This window comes from Benincasa hispida, chromosome 6, assembly GCF_009727055.1.
Source record: "Benincasa hispida cultivar B227 chromosome 6, ASM972705v1, whole genome shotgun sequence".
NCBI lineage: Eukaryota > Viridiplantae > Streptophyta > Magnoliopsida > Cucurbitales > Cucurbitaceae > Benincasa > Benincasa hispida.
This window is the reverse complement of record NC_052354.1, coordinates 25,621,549-25,647,295: the sequence shown is the minus strand read 5'-3', so window position 1 is coordinate 25,647,295 and position 25,747 is coordinate 25,621,549. Positions and strand designations below refer to the sequence as shown.

Genomic DNA, 25,747 nt, shown 5'->3' with positions numbered 1-25,747 from the left:
ACTGGATCTTGAATTGCCCGGGCGAAATCTTCCCTAATCGTTTAATAAATTAGGTGAGTAACCACGATCGCTTAGCTATGATCGAGTACCATTTACAATGTGATGAAGCATAAGGCCACTCAATTGTTTAGCGCACTAATTTAAAACAACACAAGCCCAAACGATCGTTTAGACGACAACTATACTGTGAAGCATGATCGTCTAGATGATCGAAGAGCAAGTGATAAGTAACAATTACCCCGGATCGTGTAGTTACTAAGCGATGAAGCTTGCTAAGCTACACGATTGTTTAGTGCGCGTGGTCCACCTTACAGCCGAGTATTTCGTACTCAACGATCGTTTACCCCCATCATTTACACGATCTGACCAACGCTTGGTCTTCTTCTTCCTCGAAGTAATACGCAACTTCTTGCCTTGAAGCTTCATCAGGAGTGACTCATGCTAACTCAAACACTTTGAATTACAGACTCGATAGCAAGTTAATATGCCCAAAAACATAGGGGCCCTTACAATTAACTTTGAAATGTAAAAGAATTAAATAACCAGAGGTAATCATCCCAGAAACTCCATTAATCGACATCCACAAATGTATTTAACACTTAAACAGAATTTAGACATGCTTATACCTACCAAGAATGTAAATGATATTCTATACATCAATGGATTTGGAATATAAGTAACTTGGCTCTGATACCAATTGAATGAACTCTTATCAAAGAGAACCCATGAGAAGAAGCATGATCGATCCAAATTCATTGAGACAGAATTATAAGCATTCACTAACATACAAACCAGTTATGCATCTATTAACAAATTATGACATGCTTTTGAAATTAATAATAAAAGGGACGAGAGACATACCCTTAAAGAACTTTTCTTCTATAGATCTCTCGATCTCGTGAAGACCTTGGACAGAAAAACCTCGCTCTCACCCAGATCGTCTACCCAATCGTCCAGTAGTCACAAACAATCTTCTCCACGAACAAGTAATCTCTCGAACACCACAACTCAATAACCTTGGTATTCTGGGAGTGAGAATCCAGAACGTGTGGGCTCTATTATGAATTTGGTAGAGGGTTGGAGGAAACTACAATTGCACTATATGACCAAGAAAATGGGAGAAGGATACTATCTATGTATAGACTTGTGTGCTTAATCATTTAGTAAAACTCATTAGGTACACGATCGTTTAGGAAAAAAAGTGTGATCGTTTACACGATTGTCTAGTGAATCTTGCTATCCATGCAATCGTTTAGTAAAATACTACATGATCGTTTAGAGAATGGCGCGTGTACACGGTCATTAGACAAGCACCTGAAGGCTGTCGTGTAGTTTCTCGTGAGCTAAACGATTAGCTGTGTACTTAATGAAGCGATACTTGAGAAAACGAATTTTTTTTTTTTTGTTTTGTCCTTCAATTATGAAAATTGAATATAACCTCCCCCTTCACACACGGTTAAAGGAGAAACTGCCTGCAATTATCATATAATTGTTTTAATTATAAATAAATATAAGAACTAACTTATCATATTATATTTATAACCTATAGTTTTAATATCACATCATACATAACATTTAAACCATAGTCCTTTTCTCCATTACTTTATATAAATCATATTTATATCAAATTCCTCCAATTAACGTATCTCATACATCATTTCAATTATATCATATATAAGTAAACTAGTTTAATCATATCATATATAATCAAACTCCCTCTTGTCAATTTGAACATTTCAAATTGACCTAAAAACCGATTCTTTATGATGGAATTTTAGAAGTCAAATTATTCAACAACTAAAATCCCTTGGACACAATATACGATGCATGTTCTTGAGATATGCGTTGATAGTCATGCGTTGGAGTGAATATGAATTGATAAATGTATGCGATGACCATGTGTCCTGTCATAAGTTTTCTTGCGCTCACGCTAAGTATAACGCGAACGCAAGTTTCTCAGGTGATCCGAGGTCGAACTTAGGGACTTGTAGCTATATGTATGCGGTATTGTGCATGCAACGGTTAAATAAAAAAATGTTAGGGAGGTTGCTAAGTTAGTCCTACTCCTACTCCTATCTAACAGACAATGCAATGAGAAAATGAAAGAGAGGTAGAGTCACGACAACCCTTGACATGGAATAAATGAATGGGAAAATAGATAAAATGCAGAGGTGATTTCATTGCAACCCTTAAGAGTGACCGCAAGGGCAACCTTGGTCAACACAAGCTATGCGATCATGCAACACACATACAATAGTAAACCACCTCTCGGTGCAAATGCTACGACTTCTAATGCTAGAACGCATGCGATGTATGCGCTTAAGTGCTATAGGGCCTACACATAAGCCTTTAATTCTTGTCTATGCGGTGATACACAAATAAGGCGACCACATATCATCATTCCCATCTCTAGGATGCATGCGATGCAGGTTGACAAACAGAGCTTATCTCTAAGTCCCTGTCTTTTGTTTATGCAATTCTAATCTTGCTCTCTCGAGTCTAGATTCTAACCTAGCTCTCTCGAGTCATTAGGTTCTTTCTTTAAACTATCTCTCGAATAGCTCTAAAGGGTGATGGTTGCAACATAAGACAAGATAACCGCATTAACTTGGCTGATGCAAGGGTATTCCTATCTCTAGTGAACTTGCGTTAATATGATCAACCACTTACCCTCTCAGGCGGTTGGTTGTTGCTGACTTTACTCATAGACAAGTAATGCGTTAGCCTATAGACAGGCGTTGTGGCAGCTTCACACCTAAGCAAATAAGGTTTTCTCACATACTTGCACAACGCACACCTCTTGGTGGGTTGCTACATGTTTCATATCCCTAATCCACATGATTAAGTATGCGATACCCAAGCAATCCCACTAAGTGTTGCAATGAAAGTAAAGATACTAAGCAAAGAAGATGGAGATGGAGTTGAAGGAAACATAGAAATGTATTGAACACAAATGCATTAATTCCTTAATCACAAAATGTATACAATACAATATAAGAAAAGAACGGAAAAGGAAATGACTGACTGGAAGCAAAGATTTGCTTTCAAAGGATGCGTGTCAAGGCTACCGGTGGTGCCATGGATGGGTGGAAGAGCTGACTCTCTCGAGATCTAGCTCCAGTCGAAGGCTTCGGTCGTCACTCGGAATGGATGAAGGAGGTGAAGAACTCTCAAGCGTCTTCTCAAGAATTTTGTCTAGATCACAAGGATCCACCCTAGATGAACCTCAGGCAAAAACCTTGGATAACTTGAATTTCTGCTCATCGGCTTCTATTTATAGAGCTTAGATCACCGACAACATTAAAGGACTGCTCTGAGTCTGACACTCGGCGCGTTCGTCCTTCTCTGAACTCTACTACTAATGGTATGTGAGTAGCTGACTAAACTTTTTAGTCACGAGATCCACCATCCGTTAACTATCGGGCACTCCACTAAAGACAGCAGCTACACTCTTCTCAATACAAATATACTTCTATGTCCATCGAATATAACCAGTCAATAGTACGATAACCCTTCACAGATGCTCATAAGTATAACTAGGCCAAATTACCATTTTCCCCTTTAGTTACATCTAACTTCTTAAGTACCACTGATTGCACTAATGAACAATAAGTCATAGTCTTACTATGAGTGGACACCTCTCGGGTCATGAGAAGGTGTGAGACGCCACATCGTTAAAGCCTTGGAATCAGCTCTTAAGGGAGCAATCTATCTACTTTCCCATACTTCGGGTAGGAGTGAATTCCATCTTATGTAGCTAAGTTCCCAGCTCTCCAATCAGATGAATCCCTAAAGTGGTAAGTTTCAGTCAGTAATCTGGTCATTCACACCCATGCAAATCAAAGGACCGCCCTCATAGGCAAGAGTTCCCAACTCACTCAGGATTAAGGTCATGTTACCTATGGTCATCCTAGTGAAATGAAGTTTCTATCATGAATGGCATTATATAACGAGACTAAACACTTCGTGGTCCGGTCTTATACAAACTCCTTTGTATTGGACACCCCCACTCGCATGTCTCCACATGAATGATCAGGATCAGACCATCTGTAGCACGTCACAACACTTGTAACTATCTATAAAGTTGGTCGTATCTGTAGCATCACCAAGATAAAGTTTCCCTCCTATATCCATATACTACAGACCATTTAGGTTATCACTAAAGGCATGATCCACATGTATGTCTCCACATACATGCTTAAGTTACAACGAAAATCAGGGATCTTAGTTTATTGGTTTCTGGTAAATGCAAATAAAATATCTCATATTTCATAGACAACAGTGAAGAAAATATCTCATATTATTACATCACAAGCGTTTGTTCATACAGGTGTTTAGAAACTATAGGACCTTACGAGAGTTTAGAGAATAAACCCCATCAGAAGCAACCTTTAAGGTAGGGATCGGGGAGGTTGTTTCGGCTAAAGCAGTTGGAGATATAAAGTTATTTATTTGAGATAGAAACATTTTACTTGAAAATGTTTATTACATTCCTTTTATGAAAAGGAATTTAATTTCAATCTCATGTTTACTAGAACAAAGTTACAAAGTTTCTTTTGAATATAATGAAATGTTCATTATCTCAAAAGGTAATATAGTATGTTATGCAAATCTAGAGAATAACTTATACATGTTAAATCCAACTGATGTAAAATCCATTTTGAATATAGAGATGTTTAAAACAGCTGAAACTCATCATAAGAAAAGGAAAATTTCTTCAAATTCCTATCTTTGGCACGTAAGACTAGGTCACATTTATCTCAATAGGATTGAGAGATTGGTTAAGAGTAGACTTCTAAACCAGTTAAAAGATAGCTCTTTACCACCATGTGAATTTTGTCTTGAGGGTAAGATGACCCAAAGATATTTTACTGAAAAAGGTCATAGAGCCAAAAAATCCTTAGAACTAGTACATTCAGACCTTTGGGGTCTGATGAATGTTAAAGCGAGAGGAGGGAATGAATAATTAATCAGCTTCATCGATGATTATTCAAGGTATGGCTACATCTACCTAATACATCATAAGTCCGATACACTTGAAAAGTTCAAGGAATATAAGGTAGAGGTTGATAACCAATTAGTTAAAAAAAATTAAAACCTTCGATCACATCGAGGTGGTCAGTATATGGACTTGAACTTCCAGGACTATTGGATAGAACATGGAATTCAGTCATAATTCACAGCACTTGGTACACTTCAACAAAATGGTGTTGCAGAAAGGAGAAATAGAACCCTGTTCGACATGGTTCATTCTATGATGAGTTATGTTCAGTTTCCAAGTTTCTTTTGGGGTTAGGCCATAGAAACTGAGGTGTATATATTGAAAATGGTTCCATAAAAAAGTGTTTTAGAGACACCTTACGAGTAATCGAGAGGACATAAAGGTTGTTTACGTCAGTTCAGGATTTGGGGATGACCATCACATATGTTGGTGAAAAATCCAAAAAATTTGGAATGTCGTTCAAAGTTATGCCTATTTGTAGGCTATCCCATAGAGACAAAATTGTTGGGATTGGTGTCCTAATTCTCTCGGAGTCTTGTAATTTGTAAACATTGTACACATTGTTATGTATAAAATAAGAGTTATTTTATTTGCATTTACTTATATCCAATAAACAAAGATTCGTGGTTATTTTATGCCTTAAGTAATAATCTAAATGTGTAGGATTGTATCAGTGACAGCGAAAGCATAAGGATCATCTAAACACTCTAATTCACTAATTTTGGCAAAATATAAAGCATGCTTTTGCAGAAAACAAGTGAGTTTCAAGACATACCTCTTGGAGAACTTCTTCAAAGCTCCTTCTCCAACTGCCATCTTCTCCATATCTTGTTGCAGACCACCTCAAGATCTTCCCCAATATTCTCTTGGTGCTCTAGATTGAGTTGTGGGACTTAAAACAAGCTTGAATCGAGGGATGAATGAGAATAGCTCACAACAACAAGAAGAACCCTTTCTTCAACCCGAATTTTCGCTAAAACTCTCTATAGATTGCATCCTCGAATTTACTCCAAACTCCTCACTATATTGCATATCAACATGCAAAAGAGAGAGTTCCATGAGTTGCAGCTCATGCTTGGAAAGACAAGGAAAAAAGAATGCTATTTATGTGAGCTACTTAAGTGATGGATAATGGAAAACGAGATTTTTCCATTTTGTGTTTTTGATTTTCTATTTTCCAATTTTATAAAAAATCAAAACTTAATTTTTTAAAATCTATTTTGATTTTAAAACTGAAAAAATTTATTTAGTTTCATAAATTAATTTTTTAAATAAAACTTAATTAATTTAATATCAAATATTAAATTAATTTTAACACATATCCATCTTTATATATTTAAATCATATTTAAATATATAAATTCTCCTATTCCGTTTAATTCTCAAATTAAATACGTAATTATATCTCATATAATTATTAATTCATTTAATTATAATTTGAACGATTCAAATTAACTTATCACGCTATTCTAGAGCTAGTCTGTTACGAGCTAGTAGAGGGACCTCATGGACCTATAGATCATGGGCTCCAACGATTCAAGATTAATTAGCTAAACTCATTAGACCAAATTAATCCCCATTCGTTAACTAATGGGTAACTCCACTAAAGCCCATAGCTGCACTCCCCTCACTGTAGATATATTATGTCCACATGATTTAATCATAATCAACAAGTCGACCCTTCACATGTTGTTCGTAATAACGGCTGGATCAAATATCTATTTTACACCCGAGATTACGTCTCATTCATCATGTTCCGACTGATCCTCTAATGAACAACTGGTTTGTGATCCAATCACTAAACCGAACTCTCTTAGCCCAGTGAGAGGGTTGGGCCCCTTGTTCAAGACCTGGATTCAGAACTTAAGAGAACAACCTTTCTTCTATCCCTAAATCGGCTAGGCGTGAACTTCGTCTTATACCGTATGTCCCCAGCTATCTATTCGGTCTTACTTCTGAAATGGGAGTCTTATTGAGCTGGTGCTATTCAGCCAACCCTCACCTATGCAAATCTAAGGGCAATTCCGAATAAACAGGAGTTCATAGTTAGCTCAGGATTAAGATCAAGTTACATAGGTCATCTAGGTGAAATAGTTAGTCTTATACAGTAAACAGTGTTATAAAGTAAGAGTGACTTATTTCTTGATTCGATCTTATGCAAACTCATTGGATAGGACGCCTCAACTCCTCATGTCATAAAATGTACGAATTAGGATCACATCGTATGTAGCACTTTACAACTCTTTGTAACAACTACAGAGTAGGTCGCATCCAATGGTGTTACTAGAATAAGGTACCCAACCTTATCCATGTACCATATATCATTTTGACTATTTAATCGAACCAGATCCACTCTTATGTCTCCACATAAAGTTCAAGTACTCATACAATAGTCATGGGTCTTAGTTTATTGGATTTAGACTTTCATACAATTTATGAAATCAATAATAAGTATATTGATTATAGAATATGTTTATCATTTAAACTGCAAGTTTTAGGACATAAGACCTAACAAAATTATCTATAGTATAAGGATAAATAAGAGGTACCTTATCCTGGTAGCACTATGGGTATGGCCCGCTTTGTAGAGGTTTACAAGTGTTGTGAACTACTATAGATGGTTTGATCCTGACCATTCATGTGGAGACATGCAAGTAGGGGTGTCCTATACAAAGAATTTGTTTAAGATATGACCATGAGATGATTCGTCTCTTTATATTAACGTCGTTGATAATTGAGACTTACATCTCACTATAATGACCATAGGTGAGATGACCTTAATCCTGAGTGTTTTGAGAACTCCTGCCTATGTGGGCGGTCCTTCGATTAGTATTGGTGAGAGTGGCTAGATTGCCAACTCAACAAGCCTACGTTTTTGGGAATTTGTCTGATTGGTGAGCTGGGAACTCGGTTACACAAGATGAAATTCACTCCTTCTCCGATGTAGGGGTGAGTAGATAGATTGCTCTCTTAAGGGTTGATTCCAGGTCCTGAACATAGTGACCACATCCTCTCTTTGGAAGAGATGACCCAGTTATAGTAGGACTATGACTTATTGTTCATTAGAGGAATCAGTGGTACTTAAGAAATTAGATATAACTACAGGGGCAAAACGATAAATTGGCCCAACTATACTTACGAACGATCTGTGAAGGGTTAATGCACTGTTGATTGGTTGATATGGACACAGAAATCTATCTGTAGTGAGAAGAGTGTAGTTGTCAGTCTTTAATGGAGTGCTCGGCAGTTAACGANTGAGAAGAGTGTAGTTGTCAGTCTTTAATGGAGTGCTCGGCAGTTAACGAATGGTGGATCTCATGACTAAAGAGTTTAGTCAGTTATTCACGTACCGTTGGAGCTTCAAGCTATAGGTTCTAAGGTCCTCTTGGTATCTCAGTGGGTTCAAGTTAAGAATCAGTTCTTGGGGTTAGTTTGAAGTGTTCAAATTAACAAGAGGAAATTCAATTATATATGATATAATTGGTGTGATGTATGAGGTACATCAAGTGGATGATTAATGTAAATATGATTTACATTAAGAACCATAAAATATAAAAAGAACTATGGTTTGTATGTTTCATGAGACGAAATATTAAAACTATAGGTTATAAATATAATATGGTAAGTTAGTTATCATATTTATTTATAATAGATTAATTATATGATAATTAATTTATTTTTCTCTAATAACCAATTGAGTGGAAGGTTGTTGGTGGTTTTATGGTAACCGTGAGATAAAAGAAAAAATATTTTCCTAAATTTTGTAGTTACTTGATTCGGAAAGAACTCATGGAGAAAAGCTATCAAGTGAAAGACTTTCACTAATCAATAGCTATTAGAGACTAAACGATCACTTACCTTTGACTATACGATAGTTACCCAACTGATCATAGCTATACGATCCAGTAGCATGTCTATATGATAGGCTGTTGTTTACTAAACGATCGAGCATTTTGTCTATAAAATAGACTAGATTCTAATCTCCCACATGCTCGATCGTTTATTCGATCGTAGACGTCTAGTCTCTTCTTCAAGCAAAGATTATACAGAATCCACAACTCCTGGATTCTCACACCGAGAATACCAAGGTAATCATTGTGGTGGTGTCCTAACTCTGTCCATTGGGTTCCTGGAAGCTGTGTTCGTTGTTCGTGCTGTTGGTAGTAGTCTGGTCATTGCGTTCGAGTGTTGTTGTTCTTTGACGTTTGGAGATTGATCGAGGGATTTGTGAAGAATGTTTCTTCAAAGGTATGCATCCTCTATCTTTTGTATCATCTTATGGCATACTGTAATTTCTAGTTGTGCATGTATTCTAATCGGAAATGAGTGAATGAGAAAGCATCTCTTCTTGGTAGAATAGGTAAATGACCTGTTAGTTTCCGTTTTAAGACTGTGATTGTTTATGTTCAACTCGAATGGAATTTGGAACGTTCCCTTCCGCTGCTCATGGAAATCCTTGTGTTTGATTTCCTCCAAAAAGGTGGTTTCTTTTATTATCCTTAGGAAGATAAAGTATTTGTGTCAACAAATACAAAATTCCTGGAGGAAGACCACATTAAAAACCATCAACCTCGCAGTAACCTAGTATTAAGTGAGATAACTAGACAAACTATAGATAGATCAACAAGAGTTGTTGATCGAGAAGATCCTTCAAAATGAGTTGTTGATGGAACTGGTACTTCACATCCTTATTAAGAGTTGAGAAGGCCTCGACGTAGTAGGGGGTTGTGCAACAACCTGACCGGTACATGAGTTTAACTGAAACTCAGGTCGTCATACCTGATGATGGCCTAGAGGATCCATTGACTTTCAAAGAAGCAATTAGTGATGTGGATTGTTGGATCGACACCAGCATGTAGCGGAAGGGAACAGGATCCATAAGCACTCTAATTGATTAATTTTGACATAAAATAAACATGCTAAAACAGAGTATAGTGGGTTTCAAGAAAATGCCTTGGTCGAACCATCAAAATCTCTATTTTCAGATGCTAAATCCTCTAAATCCTTGTGTAGACCACCACAAGATCTTCCCTACTATCCTCTTGGTACTCTAGATTGAGTTGTGGGACTCAAAATAAGCTAGAATCAAAAGGAATATGGAGAAGCTCCCTGAACCAATCCATTGAAGAACACCTTCTTCTCAAGAATTTTTCTGAAAAATTCTATCGGTTCAACCACCATTTCTTCACCCTAATCTCTTCAATATATTGAAAAATATCATGCAAAGAGATGTGTTGCATGAGATGTAGCTCATGCTTGGAGTAAATCAAGGAAGAGGTGATGGGTTCCTTGTAAGCTAGTTGAAGACGAACTTGAAAACCCCATTTTTCAGGTTTGTGTAATTTTCAATTTCCAAAATCCAAAATTGATTTTAAAATTATATTTTATTTCTAAAATCAAAATTTATTAATTTTACAAATTAGTTTCATTCTAATAAAATTAATCAATATTTATTTAAAAAATTTAAATAATTCTATTTAATTTAATATTCAATATTAAATTAATTTTTACACAAATTCATTTTCATATATTTAAATCATATTTAAATATATTTTCTCCAATTCTGTTTGATTCTAATTTGAACGTTCCAAATTAACTTATCACACAAATCTAGAGCTAATCCATTTCTAGTAGGGGGACATCGTGGACCTACAGATCATGGGCTCCAGTGATCTGAGATTAATTGGTTAAACTCATTAGACTGATCTAACTGATAACGAGCAGAAATGCACGTTATCATAGTGCCAAGTTCTTAAACAATGATGGATTGCATTGATAAAACATGTTAAAATCGCGTCTATTAAGCATAAATTCTATAAATTGCGGTCGCATGCGTTCGGCGCATGGGAACTGTTGATCTTTCTATTTTTGTGCAGAATATGCGTTAACGCAAGGCAAAGATTGCGATCATAGGAATTCATCGGTCAAGTGCAACTTCACCGCAAGACTTTGCGTTGATCATGCTCGAACACATTTGTCCAAGAAGAATCACCGGAACGTGGTCAGCGCAACACGATCAGCGCATCCGGGTGAAAGGACGATTAAGAGTGATGGGACAGAAAGTTGATGACTGTTGGATCCAATTAAGTTGACAGCCGATAACAGTCACAAAGTACATCCAGCTTTATCAGCAACAATTACCCGGCACATCAATCAGGAATTAAAGTTGTCCCATCTGTACAACCACGAGAGAGAAGCTACCTTTCACCAGGAATTAAAGTTGTCCCATCTGTACAACCATTTAGTTCACGCCTTCTGACCATAGTTTCCTTTTCATCTTAAGGCTGACGCGAGGAAGGACATTGTGCCGGTAGATCGTTCCGGTAAGCTTGAGAAAGCGCCGGAAGCTCCAAGATAGAGAAAGGGCCGACACCTGCGGAAGCGGGAACATCTTTAGATCAGAATAGAGATTCAGTGTAAAAAGCCTTGGTCAGCAAGGAATTGCTACCAGGCTCTCTACCTTACTTTCCATTGTTAAGAATGGAATTTCTTTCTCTATATCTGTTCACTCTCTGTGATTCATGCATGAGTAGATAAATTAGTTGAATGGGTTGAGAAACATTTAGTTAGCAGAATGAGGGAATCTTTCATTCTTTGCGATTATCTTGTTTATGAATGCGTTATCCATCTATTAAAGATACTCGGGAGGGTAGTCTAAGGACAGGATCTAGACTTGGGAAGGTCAAGTCAGAATCTAGGTTTGGGAGAGCCAGATTAGAATGCATAAATGAGAGATAGGCGCTTAGGAATGAGCACTATTTGTTATCAACGCATCGCATGCATCTTAGAGGTAAGATATGATTGTATGCGGTCACCTTGCTTTCATGCATTTGCATTAACTCATAGGAAAAGAGTAGAGACTCAGTGACAAGCTCTATGGGCACTTTTTCATACAACACATGCGTCCTAGAATTAGGAGCATCGCATTTGCATTGGAAAATGACTTGCTGTGCATGGTTGTAACATGATCGCATAGTCTGACGCATTCCCAAGTAACGCTGAATAAAGAACTTCTCAACCCATTCATCGCATACTCATTGCATTTATAAACACAACTCTCTTTCTCAAATCCGTCGCATTTATTTATCCTTTTTTTTATCAACGCAACAACACTCCCAACATTTTATTTATTAACCGGTTACCGCAAGTTTTCATAAAAATCATCAACACAACTATTTTCACAAGACCCTGTGTTCGACCCTGGATTTACCAGGAAACTCAAAGGAATTTACACTTGAATTCCACTGGGGAAACTTGAGTGCACAACGCAATTTCCATCAACGCATATCATCCATTTTCCACTTCATAAAATAACGCATCAAGTTTTTTATGCACGTTATCACTAACCCCTATTCATTAACTAATGGGTCACTCCACTAAAGCCCATAGTTGAACTCCCCCTCATTATAGATATATTATGTCCACTCGATATAACCATGATTTGTATGTTAAACCTTCACAGGTTATTCGTAATAACGGCTAGGTCAAATCTCTATTTAACCCCAAAATTACCTTTTGTTCCTTAAGTCTCCACTGGTCCCCTAATGAACAATTGTTTTGTGATCCAATCGCAAAACCGAGTCCCTCTCATGCCAAATGAGAGGGCGGGATCCCTTGTTCAAGCCCAAGAATTAGCACTTAAGGGAACAACCTCTCTACTATCCCTAAAATGGGTAATAGTGAATTCCCTCTTGCACCCTATGTCCCCAGCTATCTATCCAGTCTTACCCCTGAAATGGCAGTCTTATTGAGCTGGCACTGTTGAGCCAACCCTCACCTATGCAAATCTAAGGATAATTCTAGATAGACAAGAGTTCATAGTTAGCTCAAGATTAAGATCGAATTACCTAGGTCATTTAAGCGAAATAGTCAGTCTTAAACAGTAAACTTCATTATAAAGTAAGAGTGACTCATTTCGTGGTCCGATCTTGTACAAACTCTTTTGCACAAGGACACCCCCACTCCTCATGTCCAACATGAATGAATTAGGATCACTTCATTTGTAGCACTTTACAACTCCTTGTAACAACTACAGAGCAGGTCGTATCCAATAGTGTTACCAGAATAAGGTACCCAACCTTATCCATATACTATAGATCATTTTGATTATTTACTCGAACCTGATCCACCTTTATGTCTCCACATAAAGTTCAAGTACTCATCGAATAGTCAAGGGCCTTTTAGGTTTATTGGATTTCTTTTCAAGCAATAGATTTATTCAATAACACCCTTATTGAATTTTCAAAATAAGTTCCATTGTTTACATACCACGAGTTTTAGGAAATAAATCTTATAAATGGACTTAAACATACAACGTCTAGGTGATAAATGCTTTTATTACCTCACATCGCTCACGAATACTCATAAAACTGGTTACCAATGCTCAATATTCGGCCATAATCCCCATGTAGAAGGTGTTCCGTGGACCATCAATTTAAATACCCATTGAGTTTGTAACCTAATTTTACAAGTTTAACAACCTATTTTAACTAATTAAAACAAGTGGTTAACCTACATGAGCATGTAACTGTTCTTATTATGGATTTTAAATGTCTACCCAATTTTATAACAACTTATAAAACTTTAGACATGCTAAACATCCACAACATACAAACATTCAATATCTAATATAACACTTATATTAAATACAAGAAACTCTAACATGCATACTATATATTATAACAAATTATAACATACTGTCAATGCATGTTGCATGCTTCCTATGGTAGATTTTAAATCTAAATGGCATACTGTATGCACATAAAAGATTTATTTAATTATAATATACATCCAATGCATAAATAATTAAACATAGACTGATGTGGTTTTAGTTTTGGCAAAAACAAGCACACAAAAGCCTAACTATTACAAAAATAGGTTCAACACTGCTCGAACCGCTCCAAAATTGCTTGAACCTGACCCGAACCGTCTAAATCGGACAAGCAGAGTCTGAACCGGACCAGCCAAGAACCATTTGAAGCTAAACCAGATAAGACCACGAGAGTACCGATCGAACGAGAAGCCCTTACTCATGTTCAACATCTCACCCAACTCTCATCGTTTAGCAATGACGACCATCGTCTTGCTGTTTGCCTGATCATTTAATAAAGCTACACGATCGTGTAGTATTTTCCTTCTATCACATAGTGTCATCGTCTAATGTCGAAGGAAGCTACATGATCGCAAAGTGTCTTACACTATCATGCAGCTCCATCGTTTAGCACAGGAAATTTACTACAATAATCGCTTAGCTCCATCGTCTAACGCATGAAGCCGATCGTTTAGTGCGCGCAAAAGCAAATAATCGTTTAATGCCATTGCATAGCATTCAACGCATCGCCCAGCTACCGCACAAAGATATGTGATCATGTAGTGCTATCGCATAGCAACTCGACGCATCGCTTAGCTGCCACATAGAGGTAAACGATCGGTTAGTGCTATCGCTTAGCAACTCAACGCATCGTTTACCTTCTGATCATAGATAAACGATCGCAGTAAGCGTTTGCTCAGGGCTATCGTATAGCTCTTCATCTCATCACTTAGTTCTATAGTATAGAACTAAACGATCGCTTAGCTCCATCGTATAGAACATCATTGTGTCGTTCAGCATCGTAGGTAAGTGATTGTTTAGTTCCATAGCATAGAAACTTCAACGCATCGCTTAACACTTCATCTACACGATTGCTTAGCTTCGCTTCTAAACTATCGTGCAACACTTCATCGCATCGCTTAGCCACATCGTTGCTAAATGATCGCATAGTACCATCGTATAGTAGATTCAACGTATCGTTTACTTCCTACGCCAAAGCTAAAGGATCACTCAATGCTATCGTATAGCAAATTGAACGCATCGTTTAGCTTCCGTAAGTACACCATCTTTTGGCATTCAACATCACAATGACCAGTGACCATTGCTATACGACCGTATAGCTTTTTCTTCACATCGTCTAATGAATGAAGCTAAACGATCGTTAAGCTACTAAAGCCCAATGATGATAAGAACAGTGACTGATTTTTTGGAACTGCAACATGGCCTCTTCGCTTGTTTCTGCAATTTACAGCTTAATTTCAACTCTAAAGACTCCAAATAAATTACAAACTCTTAGGAACATATTAAAGCTCATCAAGCAAGAGAAAATTGCAAATTTAAACGAGAAATCAAAGCGAAATTAAAGGCCAAAACTTAGAAAACCATATCAGTACAGCAGTTTCATATTTTCATACAAAACACCCACCAAACCAAAATTAAACCGAATTGAATGCTTATAGGATGCTCTGATACCAATTGTTGGATCGACACCAGCACGCAGCAGAAGGGAACAGGATCCATAAGCACTCTAATTTATTAATTTTGGCATAAAAGAAACATGCTAAAACAAAATATAGTGGGTTTCAAGAACATACCTTGGTCGAACCGTCAAAATATGTATTTTCAGCTGCTAAATCCTCTGAATCTTTGTGTAGACCACCACAAGATCTTTCCTACTATCCTCTTGGTGCTCTAGATTGAGTTATGGGACTCAAATAAGCTAGAATCAAAGGTATATGGAGAAAGCTCACTGAACCAACCCATTGAAGAACACCTTCTTCTCAAGATTTTTTATGAAAAATTCTATCGGTTCAACCACCATTTCTTCACCCTAATCGCTTCAATATATTGAAGACTATCATGCAAAGAGATGTGTTGCATGACATGAAACTCATGCTTGGAGTACATCAAGGAAGAGTTGATGGGTTCCTGATGCGTGAAATTAGGATGCGTTAATCTATGCTATGCGCTGCAAGTTTTCCTAATAAGACCCAAGTATAATCCTCACTAGGTTTTCTGGTAAGTCCAGGGTCGAACACAGGGACTACTAAGTAAATATGCGACAGTTAATTTTTGATTCCTTTGCGGTGGTGAAAAAAAATAAGTTGGATGGTGTTTTGATTAAGAAATATTTTTCATATGTGGCAAAGTTGAATGCAGAGTTGAGAAAAGCGTAAGAGTGACAATGAGTATGCGATGAACGGGTTGAGAAGGGGTTTAGCTAACACTTCCTAAGATTGCGAACAAGTTATGCGATCAAGCTACACACAATCATACAACACGTCATTTCTCAATGCAAATGGCGTAACTTCTATTCCTAGGACTCATGCGATGAGTATGCGATAGTGTCTATAGGACTTATGTCTAATCCTCTATTCCTGTCTATGCGACGATGTGTAATGCACACATAAAACAAGGAGACCACATACAATCATACCTATTTTTATCTAGGGTGCATGTGATGTGTTAATAGCAATAGCACTTATGTCTAAGTTCCTACCTCTTGCTTATGCGGTTCTAATCTGGCTTTGTCAAGCCGAGATTATAATCTGACTCTCTCAAGTCTAGATTCTATCTTTAAACCACTCTCTCTAGCATCTCTAAAGGGTGAATGACACATATATAAGACAAGATGATCGCATAAAATGAAAATCTTAGGTCATGCTAGCTAAGTATTTCTCAACCCATTCGTAAATTTAGCTACTCATGCGAAATGTGGAGAGATTGAACATAAATTGAAATGAGAATTCCATTTTCTATAAGTAAAGTGCATAATACAAAATAGAAAATGGATAGAAAGATAAGAAGCCCGGTAGCAATGTCTTGCTTCCCGAGGCTTTTTACACTATTCTTTGTTCGCTCCAACTCGGTTCAGAAGAATATTCTTGCTCTCGCAAATGGAAGTGCTCTCTCCTTTGTAGCGCTTTTCGGCAGTCTCTCGAGCTGTCCAGGAATGTCTCTTAGCTCCGTCGTCTCCTTGTTCGCCTCCACTCACTAAGTATATCTACTCTATTCTATACATATGGCGATTGATAAAAACAAAGATTAAAAAGAGGACTCTCTGATATATCTCTATCTATCTATCTATTACAATGGTGGCCTTAGGTATTTATAGAGCTCAAGGTGAAGCAGCCTTTCTCTCTAATGATTACAATGATGGGCGGTCATTAAATCTTCTGCTCTGATGCACCGATTAAAGGTCACCGAAATTTAAATGTAGTTGCTACAGTGTGGCGTTAACGGCTTTGTCAACTTAATTCAGATTCGACCGTCACCAGCTTTTTGTCCCATCATGATTTATTATGTTGTCACCTTGATGTATATGGCTTGTATCTCTCCTTAATAGGTAGCTGATGTTCCACAACAAGGTCCTTATCAAGGCCCGACATATCATGAGACTCCCAAGCAAAACTCCAGCTAAGCTAATAGCTCTCATTGTGGGGATATCTAATAAAGATGCTCTTGTTTGTGGCCGGGTAGCTATGTGCAGTCTTTATGCAGCCACCTTCTTGAGCAACTTCTCACGATTGCATACGATCGCATGGCTTTGTGATCGAAATCATTAAAGTGTGCGGACGCCTAATTCCTTGGAATGAAATTTTACTTGTGCCAATGCATTTTTCCTGCACAAAATAAGTAAATTAGCTACTTTTATGCGATGGACGCATGCGATCGCAATTTTCTCAGTTTAGCACTTTTGGACATGATATTGTATATTTTTACCGTCGCAATCTCTCATTGTTTTACTTATTTTCGTTGTAATAACGTGCATTTCTACCCGTTATCACATCCCCAAATTTAAAACAATGCTTGTCCTCAAGCATAAACTAAAGATTTTCTTTAGACAGTCAACTACTTTTACCCTGCCTAGATTTCTCAAAGTACCTTATTCAAATTTCATGAACCAATGTCCTCTTAATTTCTATCCTGGTCTCTTCCTAAAATATTTCTAGTACTTAAGGACCGCAAGTTTAACCTTCAAAAATATTTTACTTGTTTCCAGGACATCGCATGATTTATTTTAAAACTTTTTCCAATCGAGGTGTTTCCAAGTGATTTTTACCCTTGTGCGATTTAGATATTCTTTTTGTGATCTTGCGCTGATTCAAGTGCCTAGCCTTCGTTTTGGCTTGCCCCCACGGGTTTCATGCGAGCATCCAACTATGAGCAAGGTGCTCTTTCTCAGTCTAAACTCATGCCCATTTTACTTGGCAACGGAGTTGCGATCACTTGATTTATGCATTAATCACGATTCCTACCTTCGTTTTGGCTTGCCCCCACGGGTTTCATGCGAGCATCCAACTATGAGCAAGGTGCTCTTTCTCAGTCTAAACTCATCCTCATTTGGCAGCGGAGTTGCAATCATTTTAGTTATGTGTTGTTCACGATTTCTACTTTCGTTTTAGCTTGCCCCCATGGGTTTCATGCGGACATCCAACTACGAGTAGGATACGATCTCAACATTATTATCATTTTTTTTAATTATCTAAAAGTAGCAAGGTTGAAAAATGAATACTAGCACCCCCAAATTTATATACACAATGTCCTCATTATTGATGGATGAAATAACTCATGCGATGCTCGTAGGAAATTCAGTAAAAGTCGTTTTGAAAGAAAGCTAATGGACCGCTAACTTTTAGAAATGTCTCATGAATTGACTATTCTGAAATTAAGTGATTCTAGTACATGTGATAACAAATAAAGGCATGAATTTCATCATTAAAATCATAATTGGTACGGGGAAGAATGCGGTGACTAAATAAAGTAATCAACATTTAATGATTGTGTCCAATTAAGAGGATGCGATGATAAAATTTAGCAATATTAAAGTGAGATGCGATGAAGTGAAAAATTTAGGAAAAAAGAGTCAAAGAAAGATACAACCCCAAATTTTCTTTGTTTCCTACATCACCTGTAATCGCATCTTATCTTGTCGTGGGCTTTATTCAATCGGTTGCGTGCTTTGAGTTCATCCCGTAGCTTCATCGCAACCGTCCACTACGATTGTTCACGACGATCGTTTACTGCAATCAAAGCTAAACATCAAGAGGGTAAAAAGTATGAAAGAGTTGGTGATTCTAAAGAGTAGTGTTTGTACAAAAAGGTAAAGTAAGTTCATGAAATAAAGATATCAAAAGGATATTTAAAAAAAATGCGTCGTTGATGAGTTTGTGTCACTTATTAACGTAGGGACTGCTCATTTCTTCTTCAGTTAGGATTCCTCAGGTCCACAGAGGTTTTTTCGCGATGAAAGTCTCCTTTGTGTTAGATCTTGACTCTTTGCCCGTTAACCATGAATGCGCTGGTCCCTTCTTCATTAGTTAATTTGACCACACCGTGCGGGAATACTTCTTTAATTGTAAGTGGTCCAGATTAGTGTGACTTTAACTTTCCGGGAAAGAGTCGTAGCCTAGAGTTGTATAACAAGACCTTCTATCCAACCTGAAGATTCCTTTCACATAGTCATTTGTCATGCCATAGCTTTTCGCGTTCCTTGTAGATCTTTTATAGGCGGTCCTATATACCCACACGGCATCATCAAGCCTTATGGCCCAATCTTTCCGTGAAGGATTCAAAACTTTTCTAAGATCAGTTTGATTTCCCTATTAGACAGTTCGACTTGGCCGTTTTTCTATGGATGATATGCGGTGGCGACCTTATGGTGGATATTGTACTTGAGCAGTAGTTTGTGGATGACGCCAATAACAAAGTGGGAGCCTTCATCACTTATTATGGCATGTGGGGTGCCAAAACGAGTGAAGATGTTTCTTCGCAAGAATCTAGAGACTGTCGTAGCATTGCTTGCGACGCATAATACCGCTTTAACCCACTTGGAGACATAATCGACGACCAATAAGATGTACTTGTGACCATTTGATGGAGGAAATGGTCCCATGAAGTCTATGTCCCACACGTTGAAGAGTTTCAATTCTAATATAACGTTCATCGGCATCGCATTCTTCCATGAAATGTTTCCCATGCATTGGCACTTGTCACATTTCATAGAATAGTCTTGCGCATCCTTGAATAGAGTCGGCCAATAATACCCGCTTTGTAACACTTTTGCTACTGTGCGTTGACCTCCAAAGTGCCCATCATAAGTTGAGTCATGGCATTGGGAAAGTATGCGCTGATGAGAAGTCTTTGGTACACACAATCGCAATATCTGGTCTGACCCCCTCTTGTAAAGATTCGGCTTGTCCTAATAGTATGATTTACATTCATGCATAAGCCGCCTCTTTTGGTGGGTTGTGTAATTTTCCGGAAATTGCTCACAGACCAGGTAGTTGACAACATTTGCATACCATGCTGATTGTGGTCCACAACTTGGTTTTCCGTCCCTTTGTGGTCAATTATTTCCAGTTTTTTACTCTTAAAGGAGGAGAACCCATCAGATTAGCCTCGACTTTGCATCGTTTTTGGTCATTAAGTATTTTATTGTCAAGTGGTCGGTGTGAACTATCACTTTGGATCCCAGTAAATAAGCTCTGAATTTTTCCAACGGAAAGATCACCCAAGATGCTCCTTTTCTGTAGTAGTGTAGTTTGCTTAGGCAGGGTTCAATGATCTACTCGCATATGCAATAGGGTACAACATTGTTTTTTTCCTTCTATGCTAATATTGCCCCCATTGCATAACTACTTGCATCGCACATTAGCTCAAAGGGCTTTGTCCAGTCAGGTGTGATCAAAACAGGCGCGATAATTAATGTGTTCTTCAGTATTTTGAATGCATTGAAGCATTGTGTATCAAAGTCAAAAGTTCTGTCGGCCTCTAGCAACGCACTTAATGGTCGAGCTATCTTTGAAAAGTCTTTCACAAAACGACGGTAGAATCCTGCATGTCCCAGGAAACTCCTTACAGCCTTCAAATTTGCTGGAGGTGGAAGCTTTTCAATGGCCTCAATCTTCGCTTTATCCACCTTTAGCCCTTCCTTGAAAACCTTGTGCCTGAGCACAATCCTTTCATTCACCATCAATGTCATTTCTCCTAGTTTAGCATAAGAGTTGTCTCTTCGCATCTCCTTAATATCTTTTCCAAGTTGTTCAGATAGACTTCATACGCTTGCCCGTAAACTAAGAACTCATCCATAAAAATTTTCATTGAATCCTCGAGATACTCTGAGAATATAACCATGATGCACTTCTGAAATGTGCTCGGCGCATTGCATAATCCAAACGACATGCGGCAAAAAGCAAACGTTTCGTATAGGCAGGTGAATGTAGTCTTTTCTTGGTCTTCAGGAGCGATCATTATTTGGTTGTAGCTCGCATACCCGTCAAGAAAACAAAAGTAATCATTTTCTACTAGGCGATCTAGCATTTGGTCAACAAAAGGAAAAGGGAAATGGTCCTTCTTCGTTGCTGCATTGAGTTTGCAGTAGTCCATGCAAATCTGGCAGCTAGTTACGGTCATCATTGGTATTAACTCATTGTTTGCGTTTAGGACTACCGTCATTCCTCCCTTCTTGGTCACGCATTGCACGGGGCTGACCCATGTGCTATCGGCGTTTGGGTATATGATGCCTGCGTCCAACCATTTAATTATTTCCTTTTTCACAACCTCCTTCATCGCAGTCTGCATTGAGGCTCGATAGACCCTTATTTATTTTCTTCGAGACGTATTCTGTGCATACAGTATGTTGGGCTAATTCCTCTTATATCTGCTAGCGTCTACCCGATTTCTTTTATGTACTTCTTTAGGATGCTAACCAGTGCATTCTCTTGTTCTTCTTGTAGCGCAGATGAAATTATCACTGGAAGGGTTTCATTTTGCCCAAGGAAAACATACTTTAGGTGACTTGGCAGAGTTTTCATTTCCACGGTAAGTGGTTGTTCCAAGGAAGGTTTTTTGCTTTTCTTTCTTCATTCAAATTCAATTTTTCTTCTTTGTTTCCTGTTTCCGTGATCGCATTACAAATTTCTACGAATGTAGTCGCATCCTCTCTTTCATCTTCTTCTTCGGACTCCACTTCTTCGTTACAACTGTGTTCGTTGTCAAAATTGGATAGGTCTTCATCTTCTGGATACTTCATGGATTTGGTGATGTTAAACCTATGCTTCTTCCCATTTATACTCATCGTGATCTCTCCCTTGTGCACATCAATTTGAGCACGACCAAAAGATAAAAATGGTCGTCCCAATATGATGCGCACATCTTTGTCCGCTTTGTACTCAAGGATGATGAAATCTGCCGGTAGAATGAATTTATTAATTGTAACTAGGACATCCTTCAACTTTCCCTCGGGGTGAACTAGGGACCTATCAGCAAGCTGGAGAGTTACCTTCGTGGGTGTCAACTGTCCCACATTCAACTGTTTGAAGATTGAAAGGGGCATTGAATTTATGCTATCCCCAAGGTCGCCTAGCGCTTGACCGATATAGATCCTGCCGATTGAACAAGGTATCATGAAACTTTCTGGGTCGCGCATCTTCGGTGGGATTGTGGTGTTCGACTTTTTCGTTAATGCCACCATTGCAATTTTTCCCTTGCTTCTTTTCTTTGTCACCATGTCCTTCAAAAACTTAGCATATTTTGGCATTTGTTCTATCGCTTCTATAAAAGGGATGTTGATGTGTAACTGTTTTAACATTTCCATGAAGCGATGATACTGCACTTCATCATTTTGCTTTTTCTTCAATCTTTGCAGGAATGGTAGTAGTTGTACCTTCACAGTTTCGTGTTCTATAGGCTTAGAAGTGGACGCAACTTCCAATTCCATCGTCTCAGGCTTTTCGGGTTCATTTTGTGTCAATGGGTTCTTGGATTCTATCGCAATTGGATTGGTCCTACTCTGCTCCTTCTTTTCTTCCGCTATCGTCTTTCTGCTTCGAAAGGTCACTACTTGATATTGCTCCTTTCCTGTGTTCCCCGGGTTACGAGAGAGCTCAGTTGAGCTCGACAGTGTCCCTTGCGGTCTATTTTTCAGCTCTCCTACAATCTATCCTATTTGGATCTCTAGATTGCGGTTGGAAGTTGCCTGGCTTTGGAGGACCATCACATTTTTTTCAATGTATTGCTCTAATGGCTCTCCAAAGAGCAAGATGGAGGTGCTTGCAAGCTACTGGCTTAATGTTGCGATTGACCGTTTGATCGCTGAAAAAATCTTGGCGGTCCTTCTTTTTGCGCCATAGGTTGATAACTCTGTTGTTGGTTATTTTTCCAAGCGAAATTGGGGTGGTTTCTCCACCCGAGGTTGTATGTATTATCAAAAGGATTGTCTTTTACGAAGTATAATGAATGCAGGTTCCTTGGACATTCTTCCATCGGATGCAGTTCTCCACAAGTAGCACAACTTGTGCTCGTTTGTTCAATTGCATTGACCTGCCCTCTTTGCATTCCAAGGTTGCTGATTGTGAGGCCTTGTAATAGATTAATTGTCACATTCATTTGATTCTGTAGAGATGCGATGGCCCCATTGTTTGCATCACCTTCTCGGATTTTTAATCGTTGATCGCTTTCTCGCCAATCTTTGTGATTCTTTGAAATGCGATCAAGGATATTTTTCACCTCATCATAAGTTTTGTCAAGTAGACCATCAGCTGTTGCCGCATTGGCAGCCGTCTGCGATGCAGGGTTCAAACCATGATAAAATATTTCCATTTGTAAGCAGTCGAGTAATCCGTTGTGCGATTCATCAATTTCCTGTTCAAAATTTGTAATCAACTTCCTCCTTCTGGCATTCTCGATAGTGGGGAAGTATTTCTTCATGAACTTCTCTACCACTTGTTCCCACGAAGTGATCTCTCCTAGTTCAAGAGAATATGCCCATTTCCTTGGTTGATCGCACAACAAAAATGGGAACAGCATTAGTCGAATTTCTTCAGCAGAGATGTTCGAGAACACAAAAGTGTTAAAGATTTCAATGAAACTCCGGTGATAGGCGTGCGGATCCTCGCCACGCCTTCCACCAAACTATCCGGCTGTCTGAATCATCTATAACATAACCAGCTTCATCTCAAACCTTGATCCGTCCAAAGTTGGCCTCATGATTCCTGGGGAGAAATCATATAGGTTCGGCGACGTACAGTCCCAGATGGGTCTATTGCGGTTGTTCACCAGGAGAATGGGGTTTGCCATGATGTTGTCCGTGTTTGCAGCTCTTTCTTCCAGTTGTTCCGCCATTCTGGGATTTCTTTCTTGTTTCTGTTGGCGGTTGTTTCTTTGTCTTCTGCTGAATGTACTTTCGATCTCTGGGTCATAGTTGGGCTCAGGGACGTGTCCTTCGCTCATACGACAGTGCATAGAGGTCGAAAGCTTCAAAAAAAAGTTTACTGTTAGTGCAATATATACTGTTGTTCTTGGCAACGGCGCCAAAAATTTGATGCGTGAAATTATGATGCGTTAATCTATGCTATGCGCGGCAAGTTTTCCTAATAAGACCCAAGTATAAGCCTCACTAAGTTTCCTAGAAAGTATAGGGTCGAACATAGGGATTGCTAAGTAAATATGCGATAGTTAATTTTCGATTCCTTTGCGGTGGTGAAAACAAATAAGTTGGATGGTGTTTCGATTAAGAAATATTTTTCCTATGTGGCATAGTTGAATGCAGAGTTGAAAAAATTGTAAGAGTGACAATGAGTATGCGATGAACGGATTAAAAAGGGGTTTAGCTAACGCTTCCTAAGATTGCAAACAAGTTATGAGATCAAGCTACACACAATCAAACAACACATCATTTCTCAATGCAAATGTCGTAACTCCTATTCCTAGGACGCATGCGATGAGTATGCGATAGTGTCTATAGAACTTATGTCTAAGCCTCTATTCTTGTCTATGCGACGATGAGTAATGCACAAATAAAACAAGGCGACCACATACAATCATACCTATTTTTATCTAGGGTGCATGTGATGTGTTAATAGCAATAGCACTTATGTCTAAGTTCCTACCTCTTGCTTATGAGGTTCTAATCTGGCTCTCTCAAGCCTAGATTCTAATCTGACTCTCTCAAGTCTAGATTCTATTTTTAGACCACTCTCTCAAGAATCTCTAAAGGGTGAATGACACATACATAAGACAAGATGATCGCATAAAATGTAAATCTTAGGTCATGCTAGCTAAGTATTTCTCAACCCATTCATAAATTTAGCTACTCATGTGAAATGTAGAGAGATTGAACATAGATTGGAATGAGAATTCTATTTTCTATAAGTAAAGTGCAGAATACAAAATAGCAAATGGATAGAAAGGTAGGAAGCCCGGTAGCAACGTCTTGCTTCCCGAGGCTTTTGACACTATTTTTTGTTCGCTCCAACTCGGTTCAGAAGAATATTCTTGCTCTCGCAAGTGGAAGCCCTCTCTCCTTTATAGTGCTTTCCGACAGTCTCTCAAGCTATCCGGGAATGTCTCTTAGCTCCGTCGTCTCCTTGTTTGCCTCCGATCACTAAGTATATCTACTTTATTCAATACATATGGCGATTGATAAAAACAAAGATTAAAAAGAGGACTCTCTGATATATCTCTATCTATCTATCTATTACAATGGTGGCCTTCGGTATTTATAGAGCTCAAGGTGAAGCAGCCTTTCTCTCTAATGATTGCACTGATGGGCAGTCATTAAATATCCTACTCTGATGCACCGATTAAACGTCACCGAAAGTTGAGTGTACTTGCTATAGTGTGGCGTTAACGGCTTGTCAACTTAATTCAGATTCGACCGTCACCAGCTTTCCGTCCCATCATGATTTATTATGCTATCACCTTGATGCGCAGTCTTAATGCGGCCACCTTCTTGAGCAACTTCTCACGATTGCATACGATCGCATGGCTTTGCGACCACAATATTTAAAACGCGCGAACGCCTAATTCCTTGGATCGCAATTTTACTTACGCCAACACATTTTTTCTGCACAAAATAAGTAAATTAGCTACTTTTATGCGATGGGTGTATGCGATCGCAATTTTCTCAGTTTAGCGCTTTTAGACATGATATTG

At 38.3% G+C, this 25,747-nt stretch overlaps 1 protein-coding gene across 1 annotated transcript; it reads right to left on the bottom strand.

The window, feature by feature from the left end:
• Nucleotides 1–20,420: 20,420 nt before the first annotated feature.
• LOC120079174 (uncharacterized mitochondrial protein AtMg00860-like) lies at nt 20,421–20,831 on the bottom strand. The gene has a single exon (XM_039033343.1). It carries the CDS (start codon nt 20,829–20,831, stop codon nt 20,421–20,423), a length of 411 nt encoding a protein of 136 aa, XP_038889271.1.
• Between the last annotated feature and the right edge of the window lie 4,916 nt (nt 20,832–25,747).

Excerpts from the sequence above, each read along its gene's own strand:
- LOC120079174 (XM_039033343.1), bottom strand. The coding sequence starts at position 20,831 with ATGCGAAGAGACAACTCTTATGCTAAACTAGGAGAAATGACATTGATG.